Here is a 27,908-nt window from a genome sequence, read left to right on the forward strand (position 1 = left end):
ACTTAATAATTTCTGAAAATTACAACTACAACCCTTCCAAACTTTAATTATTTTCTACAATTTTTAACTAAATTTCATCTCTATATCTAATTTAAATTTATTAAAAATTATCAAAATCCAATTAATTAAAAAGTAATTGAATTTTTGAACAATATTTTTGAAGCTAATTTTCATCTTTATATTTGCAATTGAAAATTTTTCATTAAAATTTTCGAGAATTCAATTATTTTCAAAATTTTCAATTAAAATTCTTTAAAAGTTAATTTTCGAAAATTGTAATAAACTACTTGAAAAAAATTAATTATTTTCAATTAAATATTACAAAATTTTAATTATTCAAAATCTTTTTAAGTGTATACTTCGACAATTTAATTAGAAAAATTATTGAAAAATAATTTTTGAAAGATATGTCTGTAGAGTTAATTTTTACACTGTAAAAATTTTAATAAGCTGTATTTTATACTACAAATGTGATATTTTGTTGTAATATTTGAAACAAAATTCGAAAAAGTCACAATATCCGAGGCCTGCAATATGAAAAATGCACAAAAAATTTATTTAGACTCCGTGTCTAAGAATATTTTCGATTTTAAAAAGCGAAAACTGAAACATATTCAACTTATTTTTGTTCGGAATATTTTTCTAACTTGTTACCATGACTGACCATGACCTTCTCAATTGAAAACCTAAAAACAGCGTTCGCTTTTTTTACACAGAATTTTTATACTTTTATGAGAAATCAACTAATTCCAGACTAGAATGAGAGTAATTATATGATATGTCACTGTTTTGAATATGTACATAATCAGGTCAGTTACAAATATGTACATGTTTATTAAATAAACTAAAAATGTTTGCAATTATCAAAACTAAAAATAAAGACTAAAACTTATAATTGCTATAAACTAATGAACAAAACTGTGCATCTGTAAATAAAAATAAAGTATTTATGCTGAGAATTTTCAATACAATCATTTATATGATATTTTCGAAGTCACTTTATTTCATTATTAAACTTGTTAGGAGACCTGTTCGTTAATCAAATTACTAGGAATAAAATTGCACAGCCTTAGTCTCTATACAAATATATTCAATAACAATCACAAAAAAGAGTATTTATAATTGAACATTTACAATAGTAAACCTATTTTGTTACATATATATCAGGATGTATGCAAAAAGAATTTTTAAGTGCTTCCAAAAAAAGTACTAAACTCATATGTATTATACATAATTATAGAACTTTTTTATTGTACACAAAAATTTCTTCATGGACACGTTCATTTTTATATATATTATTGTGGCCCTTATTTCAACGAATTTTATTTTTTACTAATTTCGAAATAAACATCTATATTTTCCAATTTTCAAGTATTTTATTATTTTATTCCACGCCGTCTTAACTATGAGAGTGAATAATTTATTATTAATTTATAGAGAAATTGGAAGAAATTTCATCTAGCTGAAACTTCAGCATTATTCGTAAAAGTCTGTAAAAAGTTAAAAGTTTAAAGTTACTTTGGCGGGAAAAAAGAATTGATCAATCTTACGTTATTCAGATAAGAAACGTATACATTTGACAAATATTTTATTTCGAAATGTACGGGAATTAAAATTGTCTAAATAAGCACCACTTTAACATATACAGTCCAGCACTACGTCGGTTGATGTTAGAATAAAAAAAAATTGTACGTGATGCATGGATAGTCTAATGTTCTCTTTTGTATCTTATATGCCGTTGAGTCAAAATTTCTGAACTGGACCACCTAAAACTAATTTTTTAAATTTGTATTATGTCCATGCGTTTTCAAAAATTTTAATTTTTTAATTCGTTATGAACAATTTTTCTTTTCTTCCAAATCTTCGTAATTTAATTCTCTATTGATCTTCGGAGTCCAATTTTTGAATTTTTGTTTTTAAACATTGTTTAAACAATTAATTGTTATTTTTGTATAAATTGTACTTAGAACTAAAAATTATTAGTTCCTTCTCAATTGTTTAATTTTTTATGAGTAAAATATCTACTGATGATAAAAAAAAGAAAATTATTTATTTAAAAATTTTTGAAACAATTTATTGTTATTATTTTTGTCATAAACTGTGCTTAGGACTAGAAATTTTTTTTTCTGTATTGTGCATTTTTTTGTAACTAAAACTTTCAAGTATAAAAGAAAAACTAAAAATTTATTATTTAACCATTGTTTAAGAAATTAATAGTTTTTAATTTTTCAATTGATTGTATTTAGAAAAATCTAGAAATTTCTAGCCTCAAGTGCAGTTTATGAAAAAAATAACAACAATTAATTGTTTAAACAATTTAATAAATAAATTATTTTTAATTTTTTATCATTAGTAGATGCTGTACTTCTAAAAAATTACACAGTTGAGAAAAAACTAGAAATTTCTAGCCCTAAGTGCAATTTATGAAAAAAATAACATCAATTAATTGTTTAAACAATTTAATAAATTGTTATATTTTTTTCATACATCAGAAACAATCAAACATTATTTTAATAGGTTTTTTGATTAATTTTCTTAATTAATGAAGCTAAAAATAATATTTTTTACGATTTTATAATTTTTTTAATACTTATTGTTATTAAAAAAATGTTTAAAAACAAAAATTCAAATATCGATAGAGAATTTAATTACAAAGACTTAGAAAAAAAAAAGAAAAATCGTTTCGGTCAAGAATTGTGACCTGTAGAATGATTTGAAACGAAATTTACTCAATTTTTAAAGGTACTATAAAATTTTTTTTTTTTGAAATTAAAGAGTAGAAAACATAGGTTTTTGTAGTTTTTAATTTTTTTCGTAACTATTCCAGAAGTCACTTAAAACTTTAATTGTTTAAATAATTAACAATTTATTTTGCATAAATAATTATGCATTTTTTAAATTCTTGTTGTTGTTAATAGAGGCATTATTTTTGCATATCTCTACCAAATATTATTAAATTCTATCGAAAAACAACGAAGAAATAGTGAATTTTCGAAAAAGGTACTTTAAAGTTTAATTGTTTATAACTAATTGAAAAATAAAAATTTTTGGAAACGCATTCCGGGAATGTTTTTGTACCACCCGGCAGTAACAAATTATGTAATAATTATGTAACATAATGCAAATTTAAAAAGTTTGTTTTAGGTGGTCCAGTTGAGAAATTTTGACTCCGTTATAATGTTTATTCTAATTCATCAGCATTCGTATTATTTTGAACTAAAGCAACGAATGTTGACCCGCAGAATTTAAGTTAGTCCAGGCTCTATATAAGATATTCCCTTATCAACAGGCTTGAGATATACAAACGAAATTGTAATAAGAGGTAGATGATAAATGCAGTAAAAAAATTTCAGCCTGGAGTGGGAGGGCTTTTATGTCAGTGAATATTAAAATTATACTGCTTTCGACTAGATGTAATACGTAGCCATCGGCTTACGGCTAAAGGTTCCGGATGACAATTTGACCATGAAATGTCCTCAAAGTGAGGATACGGAGACGATGTGGTAGTTGCTTCGAGTTGAATGGCTGTTGAGAATTCTGGACAATAATCATGCTTGCTTCTTTTAACTTGACGACTCATAGAATTATTCTGATTATCCTCATTGTAATCGTTTTTACCATTGATTTGACTTCTTTGAAAATCTAGATGTTCCGTCGGATTAAAAATATTTAGTACGGACACTGATGTTTGAGTTTGATAATTTCTAGAAACAGACTGTTGAGTGGAAGTACTTGATCTGGGCAACTGAAGTACGAGATGAGAATTGTCCTTATACATTGAAACGGGTGAATAAATAGACGAGTTTACAGAGTCGATCTCCATAGGCGCATTGGTTTCGAGAGCCATTGTGACAATTGGTTGTCTCACTGGCATTAGAGGAGTTCCCATTTGAATTGTCGAAGAGCTAGAGACTGGAAGTAGCATGGCTACTGGCGATTCTTCAGTCATTGACGATCTTGGCGAGAGCGACGGTAAGACAACTGATATTGATGTGGTCATGCCGGTTGTGGAGGCTGTGGACTTGGCTAACGTTGATTCCAGTCTTAGTTCTTCATTAGCAAAGTCATCTTCCAGTTTTGTCTAAAACAGAAACAATGATGTAGAACAATCACATTTAGAAATCTGGAGCAGTCTTAAAACCCAAAAGAAACCATGCCTTACAGGTTTAGTGGAGCCATGCGGGGCCAGACACCGATAAAGCAAATCAACAGCCTGTAATAACAAAACAAAAGGAGGTAAAAGGAGATAACTGGCACTCTTTTCGAATATAGAACAGGCTGATTGGGATAAATATAAACTTTCTGGGTTACATTATATCACATCTTTTAACAATGGGATTAAACGATATTTCTATTTAAGGACAAACTTTTAAATTAAAACTTTTAAATTAAAGAACAAAAACATTTTCTCTATTTTAGAAACAAAAAATAAATTAAAATTTTATATAGAAAGGTAAACTAAAAGAATCGGTTTCTTATTAACTCAATAAAAAAGTATTCATCAGAGCCGATGTATGTCTGAAGTAAGGAAAGTGACAATTTTTTTGGTGCCAAAATTGTCCTAAATATTTTTCTTTTGAAGCATTCAAATGGAAGTTTTATAAACAGAGTATTCAATATAAATCCTTAAGAGAGGATCAATGGCGTTTGGATTTCTTTGTTATGTGAGTCCTGCAATTATTGTCCAGCGGAAACAGCATTGACGTTTAATGTTATTATCAATCATTATCGTCATCAGGTCTTTCAATAGATTCACGTTTAACTGATGTGAAATTGATAAACAAACATTTCCCAATAAATTTTTCTCTAAACACAGATAATTTCCATAAGAACTACCAACACAGGACAAAAGTATGCAGAGAACACAGAGGCTCAGTTATTAAATGATTAGGATGACATTACTTTTGCAAACTTGGGCGTTCTAGGAAATGAATTAGCATACACAATTCTTTCCCTTACCGCGAATCATGGATCAGTTTTCATCAGTTTTTTGGCGAGTTGGATCGAACGAACCATGAATAGAAGTTTCATTCCCGCGAAATTGGACAAATACTGTGATTAGATTTGCTGTTTGTTGGGCGCAAATTAGAGGTCTCACATAACCAAGGAATTTTAAAGACCAATGATCATTCTTTAAAAAAGACGAAGAATCAGAGTTTCATTGGTCTATGGAAACAACAAACATTGGCTTTTAAACAGTTTTAATAAAATTATTAGGAGGAATAATTATACCTATTATTAGGACAAGTGAAAATATGTTCTAATATTAAGGCCAGGTTTCTCCAAAAAACGTGTTTTTTTAAAACAAATTTTATTATATTATAAAAAATATTTATCAACCAAAGTTTTTATAGTTTAAGAGGCATATAAGAATACTAATTAAAAAAAATTTATTTTTTTTTTGCAATGGCGGCTCCAGAATTGTCTGCTGCAGCACATCCCTTTTGTTGGTGGGTGACACGGTAAGTCAACAACGAATCATCTGAAAGCAAAATCAAAACGTTTTCTTATTCTGTATGACATTGGCTATGGCCGGTACTACAATGAAACATTTTCACAAAAAAAAACAAAATGGCGGACTTTTTAATTTTTTCACATTAAATTGTTTATAACTTTTTTAAATAACAATGAATATTTTTAGTTGTAGTACCGGCCATAGCCAATGTCATACAGAATAAAAAAACGTTTTGATTTTTGCTTTCAGATGATTCGTTGTTGACTTATCGTGTCACCCACCAACAAAAAAAATTTTCTGCAGCAGCCAATTCTGGAACCGCCATTGCAAAAAAAAAAAAAAATTTTTTAATTAGTATTCTTATATGCCTCTTAAACTATAAAAACTTTGGTTGATATATTTTTTATAATATAATAAAATTTGTTTAAAAAAACACGTTTTTTGGAGGAACCTGGCCTTAAGGAAGGTACAAATGTGTACGCACCAAACAAAAATAAAAACAGGTTTAAAAGAGGATGTTAATTCAGGAAAATAACACATTTAAAAATAATACAATAAATATTTTTTTCAAATAGAAACATTAAATAAGAATATAGATATTACTGTAACACAAAAAAACTTTTTCTGAAGAAAGGAAAGGAATCACAAAATTCAGTATAAATAAATACGTTTCCGTTTTCTTTACGATATTTTCTATTCCTAAAGCACAAAAGTGTCGATTTCAGATATCATCAGACGACAGGAAGTAAAAGTCATTCACTTGTTAGAATCGTATGTAGATATGGCGTACATTTTCACACGGTTGTGGGGATTGGCCAATAGATCTCGCATCTACGTCAATTCCCATATAGATCTCTCACAAGTGCAATACGGGATAGTCTTGTAGCATATATGGGGCGTTATTTCTGAACTGTCACAAGTGCACGATTACTGTTTCTGTGCACGTGTACGTTCAAATAAGAATAACTCCTATGAAAATAAAGTAATTTAAAAAAACGAGTAGGGTTTTGGAAAGCTCTTTTTACGTACTTAACAATGGTTTTTTAAAAATTTATAAAAAATAACATTTCCATTCAAAAATTAAGAATAAAAAATATTTTTCTATTTTTGATTAATTCGGACATCTTCAATTTTTTTCGGAATACCTTCAAAAGAAAGTAAATTTTCTCACCTTTAAAATGATAGTTTGATCAAAATGGGGAGTTTAAAAGTTAAAGTTATAAAACTCCCCATTTTGATCAAACTATCATTTTAAAGGTGAGAAAATTTACTTTCTTTTGAAAGTATTCCGAAAAAAATTGAAGATGTCCGAATTAATCAAAAATAGAAAAATATTTTTTATTCTTAATTTTTGAATGGAAATTTTATTTTTTATAAATTTAAAAAAAAACCATTGTTAAGTACGTAAAAAGAGCTTTCCAAAACCCTACTCTTTTTTTTAAATTACTTTATTTTCATAGGAGTTATTCTTATTTGAACGTACACGTGCACAGAAACAGTAATCGTGCACTTGTGACAGTTTAGAAATAACGCCCCATATACAAGTTCCGAATTTGCTTCCCCCGTCTAGGTACTGTACTGATGAGTCCAAGTAGTGGGGACCGGGACGAAACGATATAAAGTGGTCTTCATACCACTCTATGGTTGATATATTTTAAATTCCCATACTGTCGAACAAATAAATAACCTTAATCCTTGTCGTCAACTATCTAAAAGCTCCAGTTTATGAAAATTAACTTAAATATCTCTTCGCCAGGAATACGTCGTGAAGTAGAAATAAAACTATAAGGTAGTAATGTTACTACATTACTTCTAGTAATTTTTGACCCCCCACAAGTTGATGAAAGCGACCGAAATAATAATTTATCGGACAAATAAAAAAATTTACTAACAATTTTAACCTATTTCATTTCATAAAACAAACTCCTTAGGCAGTTTAAGAAAAACTGTTTTTTAAATCGTTTCTGAGAGTAGAAACATTTTAATGCACTATTTAACGAATGCTGTCAGTATTTACTAACATTATAGATTATAACAATTGAAACCAAATCCCAAAACCTATTAAAAAGTTTTATATTGAAATGAGGTGGAAAACGAGTAGAATCAATATTAACATAAATATTTTTCAATGTAATTCATTGTGTGCTAATATAGCAGCAATATATCTACGCTAAGAAAAATAATGGAAAATTGTTATGTCACATATTTCAAGGTTTTTTTTCGTGGTTAAAAAAATGGATATTTAGACTAAAATATTTAAAACAGAACAAACATTTTTTTAATTGTTGAATATTTAAATTACTCAAAATTGCAGAGTAAAAAAGACTTGAAGAGGAAAAAGTATTTAGAAAAATTTTAATTAACTGATCGAAAATAAGATGCGAAAGAAGAATAATATTAGTTTAAAAGACGTTGTTTCCATTAACCCCTTAGTTCCATCACACAAAAGTGTGACTGTATGTTGCTTTTAGTTTCTTACTTACTTGCTTCCTAACATGAGGTACCGTCCAATGCAGTAAGTTCGGACATTTAAAATTGTGATTTTTATGACTTAAATATTTACTTTCGTTATTTTCATAGAACATCTAGTTACAAAGTATATAAAATACAGTTTTTACTTAAAATCAGTCAGTACAGTACATTGTTCACAAGTTTCAATTGTCCGAAGTTAGTCTGACTGTCCGAAATTACCCTGTTTGACTGGTTGTAGTAAGTTTGCATTTTGAGAGTAGAAAGATTGGTTTACAATCGCCCCACACGAAAAAGGGCAAAGCGAAACAAAATCAATTACGTAATGTCATTGTTTTTAAATAAACAGAACACGAAAGAGTGAGGATTTGTAATATGAAGTAAAATACTGCAATAAGTGCACGGAGAAAATTTGTTCCTTATATTTTACTGAATTTTTCAATAAAGTTGGAATATAGCGGCATAATCGTAATTTTTAATAATTAAAAAATTTTTTTTTCACTAATGTTTAAAATTTAATGTGATATATTTATTTCTTACAAGCTAGTATTGTAAAAGTTGAAAAACAATTTAAACTGAACGTTTAGTATAAATAAAATAAAAGTTTAATGATTATTTTGAATACCTCCTTGATGGACATTAACCTTTCTGGAATAGTTCGGTAAAAGTTCCTTGACTTGCCTAAAGTGTTAGTTTTCAGGATTGAAATACTTATTTAAGTGCCCCGTAGTTATTTATACTTAATTATTTCATTATTAATTAAATTAAAATTCAATTAATTATTTTAAACACTTATTAATATAATTGTCAAATATGTAATAAATATTTTTAAATCATACAAAAAGAAAACATGAAATAGCAATATTATTTAATATTTCAGAAAGATTAATTTTCCATTAATTTAATAATTTCAAACTTGCACTTTTATTCAAAATATGCATATTTTTAAATTTTAACATAAAATTTTGAGAATAATTGCAACTGATCAATTTTACCGAACACTTTATCTTACGTTTTACCGAACTAAATTCAGTAAAATTTCAGGAATAAATTTTCTCCGTGTGTTCTTGGAAAACGTAATACGATTAATATTTCTAGAATCTAACACGTTTTGAATTAAGTATTGCCAATATTTATTATCATTTTTGAAATCAGCGCATCTGAAAACCTTTGAAAATATACGCATGCATTTCATTTTTCTAACTCCAACTTAATTTTAAAAAACCAAAAAAATTACTGAAGATACCAGAAAACAAAAAACTATCTATCAAAAATTTATATCTATAAGATACTACTTGGGAGGAAAGCAGCTTCATTTCATGTGTCTGGCGCTAGAAGACTAGAAATAGAAATCCTAAGGGCTTTAATAAAATAGCCAAAAAAATAGAAACTTTTTTCCAACTCATAGTTCTATAAATTGCATCTAATTTCCCGCACTATACTATTTTTAGATATATATTCCAAAATTGAACTTAATGGAACATAATTTTAACTATCGGAATTTTTAAGTTATAAAACTTAGATATTGGACAATGGAAATTAATCAATTAAAATAATTGAATTTCATAGTTCCATCTCACTTCTTTTATGAAAGGAGACGAAGAAACAAATGGCATTTAAGTATACTTGCTCAACATGTATTATACAAGAATTTCAGACACCTTTTCTACTCTAGTCTTCTTAGCCTGGCGATTGTGAACAAATCAAGTCTAGTTGACTACACTTCTGTTGGGAATTATTAGACAAACCCTTTTCATGATTTTTGCAACGATAATAAGAATAAAAAAAATCTTTTTCATTTTTTAAAACGATTTTGTTGTCAAATTTACTTGTCATGATCGAATCAATAAAGATCGAAAAATTATAACACCTGCAGAAAAGGTAATGAGCAAAATTTAGAATTAGATCATCAAATATGGATAGTTTTCAAATAATAAAATTACATGGCTACAAAAATTAACATACAAAACGAAAATATGGTAATGGTGTAACATGCACAGGAATAGACAAAAAATATCAAATGTGAACTGTCATGAAAATGCAAAAAAGTTACCCTAATGATGTCTATTATTATTAAGAATAAAAAACTGACTGACTAAATTGTGTATAAAATTAAATCTTAAGCAGAAAATAATTTCATCTTTTAAGTGGACTTTCTAAAATTTCATCAACCTTCAGAAAGTACAAAAAAAAGATGTTCTTTTCTGTTTTTATGAACTTTTAAAGTTATTTTTCATTCATAAGAACTAGGGTAGTCTGATGAATTCCGATTTTATTCGGGATTTTCAAGTGTAGAGAATAAGTCTCCTTTTACATCTTCATGCTCACTGATGCTAACTAAAGACTCTACTGAGAAATGACGAAGATATAAATACTCAGCGATATTAAAAGTTCCATTTTTAATTAAAATCTGTTTTATAATTGTGAACTTGAAATATTACTTAACAAAATATTTTGTAATCTATCAAATGCATAAGTATATATTGCAAAATCCACAATTTGTTCAAGTATTAAAAAATGTAATCACCAAAGTTGAATAAAAAAAATGAATGTACACACATAAAAAAGATATATCTTACCTGTGGCAGTGGGTAAGTATCTGGCAGTGATAAAACAGGCGGCGAACTAGGGGTTTCAGTTTCAGTTGTAGAAAGGGGAGTATTAGAACTTAAGGATTTGAGATTAGTTACGTCAGAAGACACTGTCACGGTGCCAGTAACAGTAAATTTTGCCGGTCTAGCAGGAAGCTCCTTGGCAGCTCGATGCTCCGCTAATAACTTGTCGAAAGCTTTGCTCCTTCCACTGACAGTCCGTCGTAACGATACAGTGTGTGCCTTGCAGGTGAGAGAGCGAGTACATGGTTTCGATGTTTCTTCATTCCAAACACCGCAATGTTTGTCGGGATCGTATTCTCTGTCTTTGAGCAGAGAACGATCTGCTTTGATTCTTTTCCGTTTTGTCTGTCCCACTGTGACTGGACTCTTGTTAGGGCTTGAAGAAACGACTGTGTTACAGAAAGACGAGTGTCCTGATAAAGTTTCCAATGGAGATTGAGGAGCAGAAAGTGATATGGTAGACTGGATATTGTCGTGATCTCCACTTCTTTTTATGGACGCGTGGTTCACTTGAAGCTGGGATGTTGAGTGACTTTTCTTTAACTTAGATAATTTACAGTACGGTGTCTTCATAGGAGATTTAGTAATAGGATTAGAAGGTGGAGGAAGATTTACCATACCAGATGGATGTCTCGTTTCTGAAAGAGAAGCGATATTTTATTAACAATAAAAAATAAATCATAAACTAATATTTTACAGTGACTACAAATTTTATACATTATTCATTATCAGATAAATCGCCTAATAATTAATGCACTTGGTCACCAAACCCTACAAATGTAATTTAAGTTGTATGTTTATTGTACTACATTATAGTATATGGCTTACTGAAGTATTTATCCCATCAGTACAGGAGTTTCAAAGAAAAGAAAGAATCTCGCACAAATGTTACTTCCCTTACTCAACCAATGGATCAGGAAGTAATAGAAAAAATGAAAAAACAGTACAGAATGAAGAAAGTCTTCTTCAATATTTAAAGGATTTAAACATGTTGAATTGCTGCACGCTAATTGCAATGGCATGGCATGAAATTAATTCAACAAATGTTTCTAGATCTTGGAGGAAGCTTATAAGCTTCTTGAAGCAACTGAAGTTTCTGTGGATGATAATGAAATGAACATTGATTCACAATGTGAAGACGAAAAAGAACAGACTTCATGTGACGGAAATATTGATACCGAAAATATGGTCACTTAAGCGTAAAAGTGTTTTCAAACCTTTAAAAAGTGGTATCAAAAACAGTCAAAATGTACAACTAAAGATATTTTATCTAATTTAAATAATTTGACTATTTTAATAAAAGATGTTAAAAGTGTTGATCAGTCCATTCGTAATTAGTAAAAAGATGTTAAAAACTTTTTAATTCTTTTGATCAGATATTTTATTCAATTTAGCTTATTTTTATCAAGCAGCATACATTGAATACAACAGTTCAAAAAAGTGCTGAAGATGAACGCAAGTAATGGATGAGACTGCTTACAAGGTAATAAATAATAAACAATGAACATGTAGTAAATATGATGCTCTCTTAATCTGAATCAGCAAAATTTACTGATTCCCAGCGATAAGTATCACCAAACTCCTTAATACAATTTCACTGAAGCGCCAAATTACTTGAGCGTCCAAACTTACATTAACCATTAACTTCAATTTGTCATCAATAAAATCTTTAATTTAAAATAGATATTACATACCCATATGTTGAATTAAAGCTTGCGGTTTGACTATGGCATTGCATATTTCGCAAACTACTCCGTAAAAACTATCTCTTTCTGGACAAAATCCATAGAGGTCAATGTCTGTAAATCAGAATTATTTAAAATATAAATTTACATTCTAAATGTTTCATTATATAAACTAATAAATATCATAAGTTTCTTAAAATCATATTATTTCAAAGGCTATTATATTCCATTCTATTCGCTAAACTAAGTATTCCACGAAAGTAAAAATAAAAAATTTTTAATTTAATTTAACAAAATTTTAAATTTTTTACTTTCAAGATTTCAAATAAAATTTCAAATCTATTATTATATTACTACTTGATCTAGACAACAGATTGTTGATTATGATAGTCATTTCCAAATTTATCAAAAAGTGTTAAATATGGTGTGAGTAACAGTATGAAATCTAATGTTTTTGGGTCGTTGATCACGAATGCAAAGAACGTTTTCAAAAATTGTAAATAGTAGATATAATTTATTTATTTACATTGGTAATGAATAGAAATATGTATACTAGACAGTTTGTATAAAGACTAGTTTTAAGATGTAGTGTACAACACTTGATTCAATATTTTGTTTAACCTTTGTTAACAATAAGTTTAAAATGTAAAAAATAATTATAAAAATCCAACTATTGAAAAGTTTTAGTAACTGCATTCGACGGTATCTTTCCTATTAACTAATTACGAAAAGTAGAAATTATTTACCGTCCACTGAGAGTCGTGTAACTGAACTTGTAGTCTCAACTTCCGATTCATCGTCACCTGAAAACAAATTTTTTTAGAATTAAATGATACATAAATTGCAGTAATCAAGCCAATAGCGCTTATCTCCTTATTGCACATAAGCCCTTAATTGTCTGTACAAGATCAACCCCAGTTTTCAAAATTACTAGACATAGAAAATGAGAGCGAAGGGCATCTTTTATATAACAATAAAAAATAAAAATCTAAAAGGAAAAAGTTTCATGTATTTACTTTTTACATTCTCATCATAATGAGAAAGTATTCAATTTATGCGATTTTGAGCCTATTCTAATTCCTGTGAATATTTACGTTTTAAGACCTGCTGATGCCAAAACGTGGATTTTGGGAACCTATGTTTGATTCGGCACTTTCTTTTTTCTGTCTAGAAAATTAGAAACCAAAATTCAGCAACTGTTTCCAGTTCGCGACCATTCCTACTACACCTGCGACCGAAATTTCGGTCTATACGGTCAAAGCATATTGAAACAATGGATCAGTGAAGCAGTGAAATTAGTTATTTTACTAATGGAAAAGTTAATGTCTTTAAAAATTGTGCTGACAACTTATCACTAGTACACTCTAACAACTACTCTTGATTTTGATGTACTGCTAAATGCTCAACCTGCATTTCCCATAGGGACAGCAACCGCAAAAATTATTTATGTCAAAGCATTGCTAAAGTATTTAAGTCCCAAAGGACAACTAATTTTTAACGATTTATTTGAATCAATATTCAACTTGTGTCAAACCGCCAAAAGCATCTGAAAAAATCTTAAGAAATCTACAAGAAAGTATAAAGTTACAGCAGAAGACACAAAACCTGGTAAAAAAATCTGTTAAAAATAAAGTAAAAAAGTTCCAAGGAATCTTTAAGTGAGTATAAAACGACATCAAAGAAGCGACAAATTTAAAATAAAAGACAAGTATACCAAAAAAATTAAAATAATAAGGAAATTCAAAGAAGAAAAGTTAGATATTATTTGGTAAATTTTCATAAAACCAAAAAAATTTTGCACAATCAGAAGAAATTTTATTATATGTTAGAGCAAACTTTTAAAAATGGGATTAAAAATTTAAAATGGGATTCTAAAGAAACATTCATGAAAATGATTTACTTTAATTTCGTTATTTTTATTTAAGGGGTGACATCACCCAGAGCACATAAAATGTAGTCTATTTTAATTAATTATTTTAAGAAAGCGATATAGTATAATGAAACTGGGTATTCTTTAACGTTAAACACATGTATCAAACTAGATTTAAAAATAACAAACTTTTTTTCTAGAAAATATCTCTTTATTGTAGTAAATCTCAACTGAGATCACGTTTTTCAAGACAATCTTTACGACCGAGAAGATTTCTCCGACGGTTTTTAACGGATTCCATTCAAATTTGAACTGTAGCTTTAAAACAGTATTGTTTAGAGAAATACATTGGATTGTACAATATACAATTGAATCCGTTAAAAACCGTCGTAGAAATCCTTCCGGTCGTAGAGGTAGTGCGTTTCGAAATAAAACCTGAAACTGGTTACTCGGGGATTTTCGGAGTCGTTGATTACGAATGTAACATCAGTTTCTCAAAATTCAAAATGGCGGATCCAATATGGCGGACGACAAAACTAAAAATTAATCAAATTAGGTTGAAATATGTGACGCGTTTCCAAGAAAGGTACCTAAGAAGCAAACGAATTGTAGGTTGGGTTCGTGTTAGATTTATCTTGATTAAAAGTTTATTTTTAATTATTTGAATTTGAAACCAATTTTCATTAAATATTTTGAATATAACAAAGACTTGAAGACCAACAATTTTTAATTAATAATTGATTCTCTTTCTGTATTTTTACTCAAAAAATTAAAAACATAACCTCAAATTTTTTGCTTCTTAGGTACCTTTCCTCAGAGCGTGACACATATATTACTCTAGAGTTTGCGAGGTCCCTGATAATCAGACATTAGTTTTTCAAAATTCAAAATGGCGGATTGAATATATTAATTGTACAATTTGACTAAAGTCTTTTTTCTACCCTAGACTAAAGAGAAAATTAAAAATTTTGTTTCCTACTCTTGTTAGAAAAAAGTATATTTCGGAGTGAATGGCCAAAAGCACTTACTATCACTTAACTGGCATAAAAGAGTTTGTCCGCCATTTTGAATTTTGAAAAACTGAAGTTAGATTCGTAATCAGTGACCCCGGAAACCTTAGGATACCAAGTTTCATAAAAATCCGTTAAAAAAATGTTTAACACACTTTTGGCCCAAACAGTGAAAATCTTGTTGACAACGAAGAGGTTAAAATTATACGAAACTCAAAAAGAAGCATTTCCTCGTAAGGCGTTAAAATTTTTTTATAAATTATCAACAATTTAAAAAATAGGTTCATTTTTTAAATAAATGACGATAATTTCCCAAAACATTATCGTACGACAATTTTTAAAAAAGCGTTTGAAAGATGATAAACTAAACTTTCAATTGCATTGCATGAAATATTTGTGTAATCAATTGTTAAAAAACTAAATTTGTTTGAAATTGACCCAAACAAATATAAAAATTTTGTTTATTGTTAACTTGAATTTAACAATTAAGAGATTTTTTTAAATTTATTATTTGGATATTATGAAAGTAGGGAATATTAACTTTGAAATGAGACTTTAAACAACTATTTATTTTTATTAGAAATTAAAATAAAATTTTTTTTTGCAATTGCTCTATTTGCAGTAGTGTGAACAAATCCTTTTTTTATTTTTTTATAATTTCCCAATTTTTCGAATTATGTTTTTTTATAAACAAATTAATTTTTTTTTAAATTTGGACAAGATTAATGGTAATTAATTTTTTATTTATTTATAGGGGAGAGGGCCCTAAGGTGGTCACCCATCTTTTGAACGACTGTAGATTTTAAATGGAATTATATATAAAGGTCAATAATACGGCGTTTGAAACTTTATCTTATTACCTAACTTCCTATCATAAAGTTTTTTTTATTTCATTAATAAAAAAAAAGTTATGGCACTTTTTAAAAAAAGTTGAAAATTCGACTTTTAAAAAAGTGGCCCCAAGGTGGTCACCATACAAAAATTCACTAAAAAAGTTTTAAAAAAATGTAAAAAACGTATTACTAAGTTGTTTATTTAATATTAATTGTTTTTCAGGATCACAGAAACATATTACATATTTTTTTTGCACTTTGTCCTTTCGTCAAAAATGATACTTTTTGTGTATGTATTAGATAGGTAAAATTTTGAAAATAATTCTATTTCATTATTATTCATCATAAAACTTAAAAATTGATAAAATTCACATTCACAGTGATAAATGTTGATAAATATGGCGTATAAACACATTTTCATAAAAAATCAGAAGTGACCACCTTGTGGCCAAAAAAGTGTCCACCTTAGGGCCAAGACACAATTTTTTAAACGTTAATGAAAAAATTGTTTAAAGCACAATATTAATTATATTCATTTGGAATATTATTGTACGATATATAAAGATAATTATAACGATTTTTACTAATTAAAAATGGTTAATTTCGATGATTTTAACACCCTGAGAAAAAAATTTCTCGATCATTTAAAAACAGAAATTTTACGACGTTCACGTTACAAAGAGACTCATACGACTATTTACCTCAAAACTTTACTAAAATCTTTGTCTTCTCAAATAATAAGAATAACAAAAAACATTTGAAGATACTAACTAATATACAAAAATTTTCTTAGGGTGACCACCTTAGGGCCCTGACAACCTTGGGGCCCTCTCCCCTACCTGAAAATATATAGAAAATTTTCCTAAAAGTCCCGAGATGGGTTGATTGAGTTTAAGGAGTTTAGAAGTTTTTTTCAAAATTCGCTTGCAAATTGCTCGTAAGCTACGCTACTCTTCACAGTGTGATTTTTTTTACAATTGACTGTTCGATTTCGGAAAAATAAAAATTTTCTTTCTTTGACAACTTTTTTTCTAAACTCAATACTTTCAAAGTTATAAGCTACTGAAAGTAGGTCTACTTTTAAAAATCCTAAATTTCGAAAATGCATAACTCGAAAATTTGGGCAATTATACAAAAAGAAAAAAATACGTATTTAATATTTTTCTATAAAGTACGAGAAAAATATATGTTTAACCGACTTTAAAATGTCATGGAAAAATTTCAACAATTATCACAATAACAAAAAAAGCACAATTTGTTAACAATTTCAATCTTTAATTATAACATCATTTAAAATTAGATATTTTTCAGGTACAAGAAAGGAGCTGGCCATCAAATAATAAATAATAAACAAATCAATCCAATAAATTGGTAAAAAATTCTTTTTCCAAACAAAAATAAGAGTCAGGCACAACTCAACTTGAAAAATCATTTTTGTAAAAGTTTATAACCTTTTCTTCAAATTTTTTCTGTACTGACAATCTAAACTAAAAAAAGAAACGTCAATTCTGAGTTGTCATGTTTTTCAAATCTCAGCTCAAATGGAAGGATTCTCAAATGTTTTTTGAAACGGCATGTTTTTCACGACTAATCTGAATTGACACCTTTCTGCTCCCAACCGACGAACAGACGCTTTGTCTGATATTTTAGATTCATTGAAAAATGACCAATAAATATAAATAAATATAAATTTGCAATCTTAAATACAGAAATTGTAAAATAGAAAAAATGTCATAAAGAGGTCTTCCCGAAATTTAAAGTAATTGCATTGTTAGGCCCGTCTGGAAAGAACAAATAACACGATGGCTTTTTAGAGATAAACTTAGGATAAATGTACGCTGTTAGTATGCTCCTGGATTTGCCAGTTCGTCATGCGTCGTCCTTTTCCCCACCATGCCAAATCTTTATCAAATAAGGTAAATACATTAGACAACATTCCACCGCACACCAATTTTTTTTTTTTTTAACTCAGTATTTCCAACTTTAATAATGTTGATTATTACAAAGAGATTTGCATAAAAAATTTGGAATACAGTATAAACTAAAATACAAAACTAACTACTTACAATATTTCGAGAAATAATAAACAAAACTTACTTAGTGGTTTGTCCCGTCCGATTCTTTCAATCCAACTCGACCACGGCTGTCCGTGAAAAAATGTAGGACTATCACTTCCTGACATTCCAAGAGCAAGTGTATTATTTTGCACCAAATCAACTCTTTACCCTGAGCGTCAAAATTTAGTATACTGTCAATGTTATTGTAAAAATGTTGGAAATGTTGCTTACTTTACTTTTTACAATAAACAGTACATATTAAAAACATTGAATAAAATGTGTAAAACGTTAATAGATTTTGATTTTTAAGTTGAAATAATCGTTTCATTGTATGTCGAAATTAATGCTAATATGTACAAGTAATACTAAGACATAAATGATAAACTATTCTAAAGTAAATTCACTAAAAACCAATAAATCATTTCAAAAAGTCTAAGTATGTTGATTATATGTAACCCCGGCAATAGACTTTTTCCAGGTAAATGACAGTTGAGTATCGCTTAAGGGATGGAAACAGTTCAAGCTGCGTTTACAATATTGCCTTTTGTAACTAGGCTATGAGAGTAAGAAAGATGGTGATATTTTTTATCTCTCTCGCAAGCATGGTCTAGTTACAAAATAAAAATAAGTCACATAATTTCGCATCTCGAAATAAAAAGACAAGAAGAAAATTCATTCTTTCCTATCTTATAAAAGGGCTTAGGTATAAAATAAAACGGAAACGCAAACATTTCATAGAAAACGATAGAAATTTCTTCTGTTATATAAAAATACATTGTGTACAAAATGTACAGTCGTGCTCAGAAATGCCTTCTTTCGGACAAACGTGTTGCACTCGTATGTTTACATGGAAATATTATGTCCGAGAAAGGCATTTCTGAGCACTACTGTACTCTAAAGGTGCTTCCATACCTCCGGTATTATTTTAGTTAAAAAAATCAGCTGGATAAATTTTTTACGTGTGACCTGATCGAATTGGCTGTACCAATTATTTCTTTTTCAGAGTTAATTTTTAGAAAACAGTAGTAATGAAATTGATTCGTAATGCCAATCAAATTAAATCACATAACTGTGAAAATTCATCGATCCTATCTGCTTGCCTAAAATACCGGACGTATAGTAGCACTTTAAAGATGGTTACACACTTCCAAATTTTTTGGCGAGCACCTAATTTTCACGGTCGTGAAACTTCACGTCACTAAATATCAGCCCGGTGACACTGCTTTACAACTCGTGGCAACATGCTGACTGCTGCCACCGCAGCGCTGATTAACTTTAAGGCCAATATTTTGGCGGGAATTTAAAAAAAAATAATATTATTTTAAATATTTATTAATTATTTTATATTAATAATTATTAATTTTGCAAAATATTGATAAATAATTAATAAATATTTATAAATAATAAAAATAATGTTATTTTTTTTTAAATTCCCGCCAAAATATTGGCCTTAAAGTTAATCAGCGCTGCGGTGGCACCAGTCAGCATGTTGCCACAGAATTATATGGAAATGTATAGGAGTGTCACCGGGCTGCTAAATATGATTGGCTCTACAAACAGCTGCGTGAAAATGAACTTTTATCAGAGATTATATTTAGTAAGGGTACAGTCACACGATCTCATGCAAAACTTATGGCAGGTTGCCATGGTAGCGTTCAAGAGTGAGAGAGATAGGAAATTATTCTATCTCTCTCACTCTTGAACGCTACTATGGCAACCTGCATGCATAAGGGTGGAGTCCCATGGCAGCGTTTTGCGTTGCGTTTTGTAACTAGACAATGGGTGTGAGAGACATGGAGATATATGTTTGCTATATTTGCACTCATGGCCTAGTTACAAAACGCAACGCAAAACGGTGCCATGGGACTCCACCCTTAGTTTTGCATGAGAAGGTCTGAACGCTCCCTAACGTGAATTTTCAAGACCTTGCTCTCCTAAAAATTTTGAAGTTCGCAAGTGCCTTAAGGCAGTGTTTACATGCTTGCGTTCAAACGCTGCGTTTTGCGTTGAATAATAAGATAAAGAAAGAAAGACATATAGTTTTATCCTTCTTACACTCACTGCTCAACGCAAAACTGTTGACTAACTAAATAAAAATTTACTCTAAACTTTTTCTACGCTGCGAAAAAATAATGAGTTAGAAAAGGACAGATATATGTTCGTGTGCTTTTCTATCTCATTCATCTCGACTCGCGAATCTATTGTGCATTGGCCTTAAAGAAGCAGGACGTGCAAAAGAAAATGACATAAGCTGTTTGTGTCCTTTTCTTTCCAATTCCCTGTTCCCGTATCCGTATTCTGCGTTGTCCTTACGCCTTCTGCTCACGTGGGACCTTGTGACAAGAAGTGATCATAATATTATATATTATATACTCAATTTAAGAAGTTGATAAAACAATATACGTCAAAATTTGATTTCGGATTTGAAAAGCAGTAAAAGCACATGACAGAAACAGATCCTTGCAAGAAAATTGCTTGTAAATTACAAACATGTTTAAAAGGTTAGTGTTGCCGTTTAAATAATTCAAAACCTTGTTGTATTTTTTATTAATTTTGTGTTCGCACAGACGTAAGTACCTACGGAATAGTATGCCTTATAATTTGAGAAATTTTACAAAAAAAGAAAGAAAAAATAATAAATTTGGAGATTTGTGTTTCTGAAAATGATAAGTGTACAGTTACGCACATGTTTGTCTAATAAGGTTATGTTGTCAGGCTTGTTTGATGTACACGATGTACACTCTCTAAAATAGCTTTTGCCGGTATTTTATTATGTAAGTTTATTCTTCCTCAACTGTGACAATCATTTTAAAGATTTACTCTGTTAAAAAGCTTGTAATTATACTTATTGACACATAAAACCTTTCACTCTTCAGCGATGACGTTTGAGATCTTTAAATTTTGTTTTCTAAAATCATTTTTATTCGACATTAGACGACCATGTTTTTTTGAACAAAACTTTTTTAATAATCGTTTGTTATAACTCATAAACAGTTAACATAACTTTTCAAACAATTAAAAATGCGGATCACAAAACCACTATATTTATTGTAATGAATATACAAAATTTTTAAATTGCAAGTACACATTTTATTTATAGAAAATTTAGTTAGGAATACATTTAAAAACAGCAATTTTTCTTGTGAATCATTTTTCTTTAATGCTTATAGAAATAATATCTATCCTTTACAAATTTTTAAATCCAGGGCCTCAATTCTCTTTGCTGGAAGAAAAAATCATAATAATTATTTTTATACAATGGATTAAACAATTTAATCTGTAAAAAAATTATTAAATTATGGCAATCAAAAGAAATTATCTTTTTTAGCCATCCATTAAAAGGGGTGATTTTTATTTAAAAAAAAATTAGAACAGTCAGTAATTTTTGTATTTAATTTTAAGTATATTGGATTTTCATTAACTAAATGATTAAAATTTATCTTATTAACATTGGTTTCAGAGAATGTTTATCAACCGTCTAGATGTGAAAAAATTATTGAAGAATTAAGACAGTGTTGTATGAAACATTCATCGCATTCCCTTGTTTGTGATGGAATAGACACAAATAAACCATACGAACATAACACAGTTGATTACGTAAGTCGTATTTTAATTTAAGTTATATCAAATAATAATTGGCCGTCCTAAAGTTAACATTTCATAATGTTATAAATTATTTTTAAAATTCAGGGTAAAACGGAAAAAAGAGTTACTCTCTCGACACAAAACGTACACAAAAAAAATTATTTCATTCAATTAATTCAAATTATTTGAAAAATATTTATCTCAACAAAAGCACCTTTGATGCAAAAAGTTCCGCCAAGTAAAAGTTTTTATAATTGTCCAAATAATTAGAGAAATAAAAGTTTACCAAATAAAATTTATAACTAATTACATTTCCGAATTGAGTCAATGTTTCACGTTATATTTTGAATTGTAGCAAATATGAAATTTATTTCATTTCACGATTAACATATAAGCAAAAATTATTCATCAATTATAAGTTAGAAAAATTATTGCCTTAAATAGAAATTTTTTATTAAAACAAATAATTAATTTTAATTTTTTGTCGGTGAAACGGTTTGAAATGAAATGCCCCATATATCTAGATTTTAACGCAATTAATTATATTCCAGAATATTTTACAAATCCGTTTAGAAGTTTAGGCTCTACGTTTGTCTGAATTTCAAAAAGTCACTATTTTTTCAGCTTTCATTGCTTAAGTTCTATAAAAGTATCGAAAATATTAAATGAACTTAACAGAATTCTTTCTTTTATCATTCTTTATCCAAAAAAAATTGAGCAAAATCGGTTATGATTTTCTTGAGTTATTCGATTTTATCTATAAACAGTCGCATCAGGTAAACTAAATTATTTAATTCAAATAATGCATTATTTAATCCAAATAATATACAATTTAATAGAAACAAATAAAAAATATTTGGATCAAATAAATAACTTATTGAAACTATAATAGTGGAATTAACTGTTAATTCAAAAGTGGGTGCTATATGATTCTTATTGAAAATTCTATGGAATATAAATCTAAATTCAATTGTTTGTGTAATAAAATGCTAATTGAACTGAAAATTCAATACAATATTTATTCAAGTAAATAACCAATAAAATTATAAATCCCTCTTTAATAATTATAATGTTAACGTAAGGTTTCATAGGAAATATTCTCTTCTTAACCTTGCATCTTTGAATCATAATAACTACATATTTTTCAAAATATTTTAATTAATAGTATTTTCTAGTTGAAAATATTTCAAGTTTAAATAAAAATTTTAACAAAATTAACCGATTAATTTATATTTAAAATTGAGCCTGTCCATAAATTTAAGAACTCGACAGAATTCTCAACTCCAAAACTTACTATGTTATAATAAAATTATTATGTTTCAGAAGACAGCAATAAAGTAGACCATGAAACGAAGAGCGGTATACAAGAACGCTCCTTTACATTACCGCTACCCAAGATTTTTCGTTATTGGAGGATCTATTTTGTGCACAGGATTATTTTTCAGTAGGCAGATTTACGAAATTTGGAATGCTCCTGTTATAAATAAAAGTGACATCATAAGAGATTTGAATATCCCCGAGTCGAACGATGAGTAACGGCACCGAAATCTTGAAGAACACAAGAACTCGTTTAAAAAATTATCCTTCCTTATTATTGCAGTGCCAGGAATCAGCTACTGCTTATGCACATTGCGTAATAGAGAAAGTTAGTTTAGAAAAAAATAACTGTAAGTTAGAATTCGATAATTTTAAAAAATGTTTAAGGAAAGCTGCTCAGCGGAAGTAAATGTAATTTTGGAAATAGACTGCAATTAGACACCGTAGAAGTTTTTATCTTTTTTCGTGAAAGCAAAATGAAAAGATTTAGTTTCAAGTTCCATTGTATAGTTGCTTTCCTTGTGCGTGTTCTTTTGGTGGCTTATTCAAAATTTCAGGATGCAAATTTTAATGTTCCGTATACGGATGTGGACTATGAGGTATTTACGGATGCGGCTCGATACATTCTTGATGGTTTATCACCTTTCGAACGTCATACTTATCGATACAGTCCGATATTAGCTTTAGTTTTGACACCAAATATATTTTTATCTCCACAATTTGGGAAAATTTTATTTTCATTCGTTGACATTTTAGTTGGATTGTTAATTTATAAATTGGTGGTTATTAGTAAACCGCGTGAGGTAAACGTCGCAACGAAATGCGCCTGTCTTTGGTTGTACAATCCGCTAACAATTGTCATTTCAACCAGAGGCAATGCTGACTGTTTAGCTGCATTTTTAGTTATTCTAACTATATACCTTCTGCAATCAGAATGTCATGTATTGGCTGGTTTAATTCACGGACTTTCGATCCACTTCAGACTGTATCCTCTGGCACTAAGTATGGCCATGTTCTTCTCTCTCCGAACGCCGAATCGTGCCTTTGTGAACATGAACCAAATCAAATTTACCTTCTTCTGTCTCTTGTCTTTAATAACTTTAACTGCAGTGAGTTATTATTTCTACGGTTACACATTTATTTACGAGAGTTTCTTGTACCATTTGGTGAGAAAAGACACCCGTCACAACTTCTCAATTTTCTTCTACCCTCTTTACTTGTCTATTAACAACTCATACTTGTCAATTTTTCGAACTTTCAACAGTATCCTCCAACTTGTGATATTGATTTCAATTTCCGTTTTTTATTCATCCAAACGCAATTTGTCATTTGCTCTAATGCTGCAAGCGTTTCTTCTCGTAATATGCAACACTGTCATGACGTCACAATATTTTTTCTGGTTTTTGTGCTTGTACCCACTATGTTGTCAAAAATTAAATTGTGGGTATCTTCAAACCTTCAAACTGTTTGGAATTTGGATGTTATCGCAAGGTGCATGGTTGTTGATGGCTTACATGTTGGAATTTCAGTCCATAAATACTTTTAGTTACATTTGGATTGCGAGTATACTTTTTTTTATCACTAATATTAAGGTATTAGTGGAAGTGGTCAAAAGTTATGAAAAGAACTAATGCATCAAACAAGTAGTTACGCGACGTAATGCTGTATAATAAATATGTAGTTATAATTGTATACATTTTGTATAAAGTTTACAATAAAGAGGCATTAAGTTTTCTTATAAGCTGAAGAAAAATCTAACAACTATCAAATTAAGCTTATTTATTTTGTGCTTACAAAATTTCAATAAATCTTTAGAAATAATTAAATTCTTCTCCGAAATTCAATTATTTTCAAAAATTTAAATAAAATTTTTGACAAAATTCCAATTATTTTCAAAAATTTTCCTTAATTCAATGATATTTATATATCAACTATTTTAATTAAATTTTCCAAAAGAATTCAATTATTTTTAAAAAATTTAATAAAATTTTACTCAAACCTTTAATTATTTCCATAAAATAATAAAAATTTCACAGGAATTCAGTTATTTATAAATTTATTATAAATTTCTTCGCAATCATTCAATTATTTTCATAAATAATAAAATAAATATTTATTGGAGTCAATTAAATGGTATTTGAACCAATTTTAAATAACAATTCTGTGGAATTAATTTTTTTGAGAAAGTTTAATTGCGGAATTTTTTTTAAAAATTATTTAAAGTTTTTATTTTTTAATAAAAATATAATAAATATAATATAATATAATAAATATAATAAATAATATATTTTATTGAAGAATTTACGAATAATTGAAATTTTGTAAAATTGAATTGTAAACAAATAAATTTGAAAATTCTTAAAGAACTTTTTCAAAAATTACTAAAAATAATTGAGAAGAATTTTAGTTAAAGACAGAAAAAAAAATTTAATTTTGGAAAAGTTACAAATTATTGGAGAAATTCAATTATTTTCAAGAGTAATAATATTTTTTGCAAAAATTAAATATTGTTCAAAAATAATAAAATTCTTCTTAGGGATTCAATAATATTCACTAATGATATAACTCATTGCAGAATTTCATTTATTTTTAATAGAATTTTAATCAAATTTCTTTAAAAATGTAAAAATTTCATTAAAATTCTTCGAAAGAATTCAATTATTTAAAAATTTGTTGATAAAATTCTCTATGAGAAGTGGATTTTAAGAAACATTCAATTATAGCGTGAATTTCGTAAAATTTTTAGAGCAATTAAATTATTTTCAATACAATTTTAATAAAATTTCTCAAAAGAATACAATTATTTTTAAAAATATAAATTAAATTCGATTATTTCCAAGAATTTTAATATGAATATTCAATTATTTTCGATAATTTTGATGAAAATTTTTTTAAAAAATCATTATTTTAAAAATATTTAATAAAATTTCTTCATAAATAAAAAAATTCTTCAAAGGAATTCAATTATTTTTATAAATAATTAAATGTTTCGGAAGAATTCAATTATTTTCAATACAATTTAAATAAAATTTCTCGAAAGAACCGTAAGTGAGGCTAATTTCGCTCATGGAGGGTAAATTCGCTCAACAGATATGTATTTTTTAAAATTCGATAAACATACTTTTGAGACAGAAATATTTAAGATTTACAATATTGTTTTGGTTAATATAAATGCTAAACTTTAATTTAAAATTTATTTGACGCAAATTCATTGGTATAACTTTCAATACAAATTATATTTAAACCACAAGTGAATAATTTTCATATTGAACAAGTATGTAGTATGAAAATATAGGGACTAAAGCTTTACTTCAAAATTTTTAAGTTGCATCCTTCTGAACATTACATTTCCTGTATCTCCAACATGATTTTCATAAAGCACAAAATTAAAAGCAATAAATAGATTCTGCAAAAAATTAATTTAAAAAAAAATTAAAATTTGTTGTGTAAATTCGCTCAGAAAATAAGTGTACAAAAAAGATGTTTGGGCCTGGATATTTTTAGTATGTTAATTATTTTAATTTACAATTCGATTTTTTTTAATAATAGTACTCTTATAACTGAAAATTAAACGATTTAAAACGGTTTAAGCACTAAACTGCCAAACTTAACCTTAATTTTTATGGTTATGAGTACGTTTGATTGAATGATTGAATTTAATTACTTATTGATAAAACAATATTAAATATTTATTCCAAAAACTTTGGATATTGTTCTTAATTTTGTTCTTTATTGATTCTAAAGAATATTTAGTTTTATTTTTGCAGATTATAATATATATTTTGCCAGAATAATAATGGTGAGCGAATTTACCCTCATTTAAAGATAAAGTCGCTCACAACAAAACGGCTTATAAATAATTTTCTGCAACATATTTTAATTTCTTTATGCAGTAATAGGAAAGAGAAAGGGTTAGAGATTATATATTTTCAGTGCCAATGTTTATTTTCATCGTTTCCCGAAGTTATTTAAAAAAGAATTGAAAAATTGAGCGAAATTAGCCTCTTTTACGGAATATACACTTATTTTTTAAAATATTATTTAAATTCAATTATTTTCAAGAGTTGTAATAAAAATTAAATTATTTTTATAAATTGTAAAATTCTTGGCATGAATTCAATTATTTTCGTAAATAATAAAATTCTTCTGAGAAATTCAATTATTTTCAATACAATTTTAATAAAATTTCTAGGAAAAAATTCAATTATATTTAAGATAAGTTCAATTATTTTTACAAATTGTAATAAAATTTTTCTAAACAATTCAATTGTTCTCAAAAGTTTTTAATAAAATTCTTTGTAAATTTCAATTATTTTCAAATTTTTTGATAAATACTTTGTAAGAATTCAATGATTTTCAGTAGGTATATTAATTTTAAAATTGAAAACATTTAAAAAGGGAAATTATTTCAAAAGTTAGGAAACAAAAAAGCAAGCAGCAACTAATTTCAAACTTCGAATAATAGATTACCTGAATACAACGATTATTAATAATATAGATAATCGATAGAAATAGAATAGAATAGAATTTTAGTTAAAAATTCTTTAAAATAATACAGTAGAACCCGGTTAATACGATTCTGTAGGGACCGCGCTAAAAATGCGTCTTATGCGGGAAAACGTATTAAGCGGGAAATAAAATGTATGTCTTTAATTGCAGGGACCACTATAAATGAGCGTTTTAAGCGGGAAATCGTATTAAACGGGATCGTATTAACCGGGTTCTACTGTAATTGAATTGATAATGATTTTATTACTCGGTCATCTTTAATTATTATAAAACATGAAGAAATAGATCACTCCGAGTTATAGATATATCTTCATGTTTTGTAGTTATGAAATTTTTAATTTATGTTTCAAGTAAAATGTTCTCTTATTTGACTCGGACTGGTTATATTTTTGTCAGTAATTGGTCCGTAAATTTTCACTTTTGGTATAAACAAAGTATAAAAGCAATCGAAAGACATGATCAAAAAAGCTGGACAGTTCACAAAAATCACACCATGCAATTTT

The 27,908-nt window shown here is 27.9% G+C and overlaps 3 protein-coding genes across 4 annotated transcripts; 2 read left to right on the plus strand and 1 right to left on the minus strand.

Moving 5' to 3' along the window:
- Positions 1-2,615: 2,615 nt before the first annotated feature.
- On the minus strand, positions 2,616-18,487 carry LOC122507438 (ataxin-7-like protein 1). Of its 2 annotated transcripts, XM_043620141.1 has the most exons (6): positions 18,035-18,487; positions 12,971-13,027; positions 12,234-12,338; positions 10,504-11,177; positions 4,163-4,213; positions 2,616-4,081 (listed from the first exon to the last, which is right to left on the minus strand). In XM_043620141.1, the coding sequence occupies exons 1-6, from the start codon at positions 18,117-18,119 to the stop codon at positions 3,377-3,379; spliced, it is 1,677 nt and encodes a 558-aa protein (XP_043476076.1). In that variant the 5' UTR covers positions 18,120-18,487; the 3' UTR covers positions 2,616-3,376. The 2 variants fall into 2 exon arrangements, with proteins under 2 accessions (XP_043476076.1, XP_043476077.1); XM_043620142.1 differs by lacking the exon at positions 4,163-4,213 and having other exon boundaries at positions 2,617-4,081.
- A 1,813-nt stretch (positions 18,488-20,300) lies between these two features.
- On the plus strand, positions 20,301-23,041 carry LOC122507448 (cx9C motif-containing protein 4). Its single transcript, XM_043620160.1, has 3 exons — positions 20,301-20,495; positions 21,455-21,591; positions 22,903-23,041. The coding sequence occupies exons 1-3, from the start codon at positions 20,438-20,440 to the stop codon at positions 22,918-22,920; spliced, it is 213 nt and encodes a 70-aa protein (XP_043476095.1). The 5' UTR covers positions 20,301-20,437; the 3' UTR covers positions 22,921-23,041.
- A 330-nt stretch (positions 23,042-23,371) lies between these two features.
- LOC122507447 (GPI mannosyltransferase 1) lies at positions 23,372-24,665 on the plus strand. The gene has a single exon (XM_043620159.1). The coding sequence runs from the start codon at positions 23,373-23,375 to the stop codon at positions 24,525-24,527; it is 1,155 nt and encodes a 384-aa protein (XP_043476094.1). The 5' UTR covers position 23,372; the 3' UTR covers positions 24,528-24,665.
- The last annotated feature ends 3,243 nt before the right edge of the window (positions 24,666-27,908 follow it).

This window comes from Leptopilina heterotoma, unplaced genomic scaffold (genome assembly GCF_015476425.1).
Source record: "Leptopilina heterotoma isolate Lh14 unplaced genomic scaffold, ASM1547642v1 Lhet_47, whole genome shotgun sequence".
NCBI lineage: Eukaryota > Metazoa > Arthropoda > Insecta > Hymenoptera > Figitidae > Leptopilina > Leptopilina heterotoma.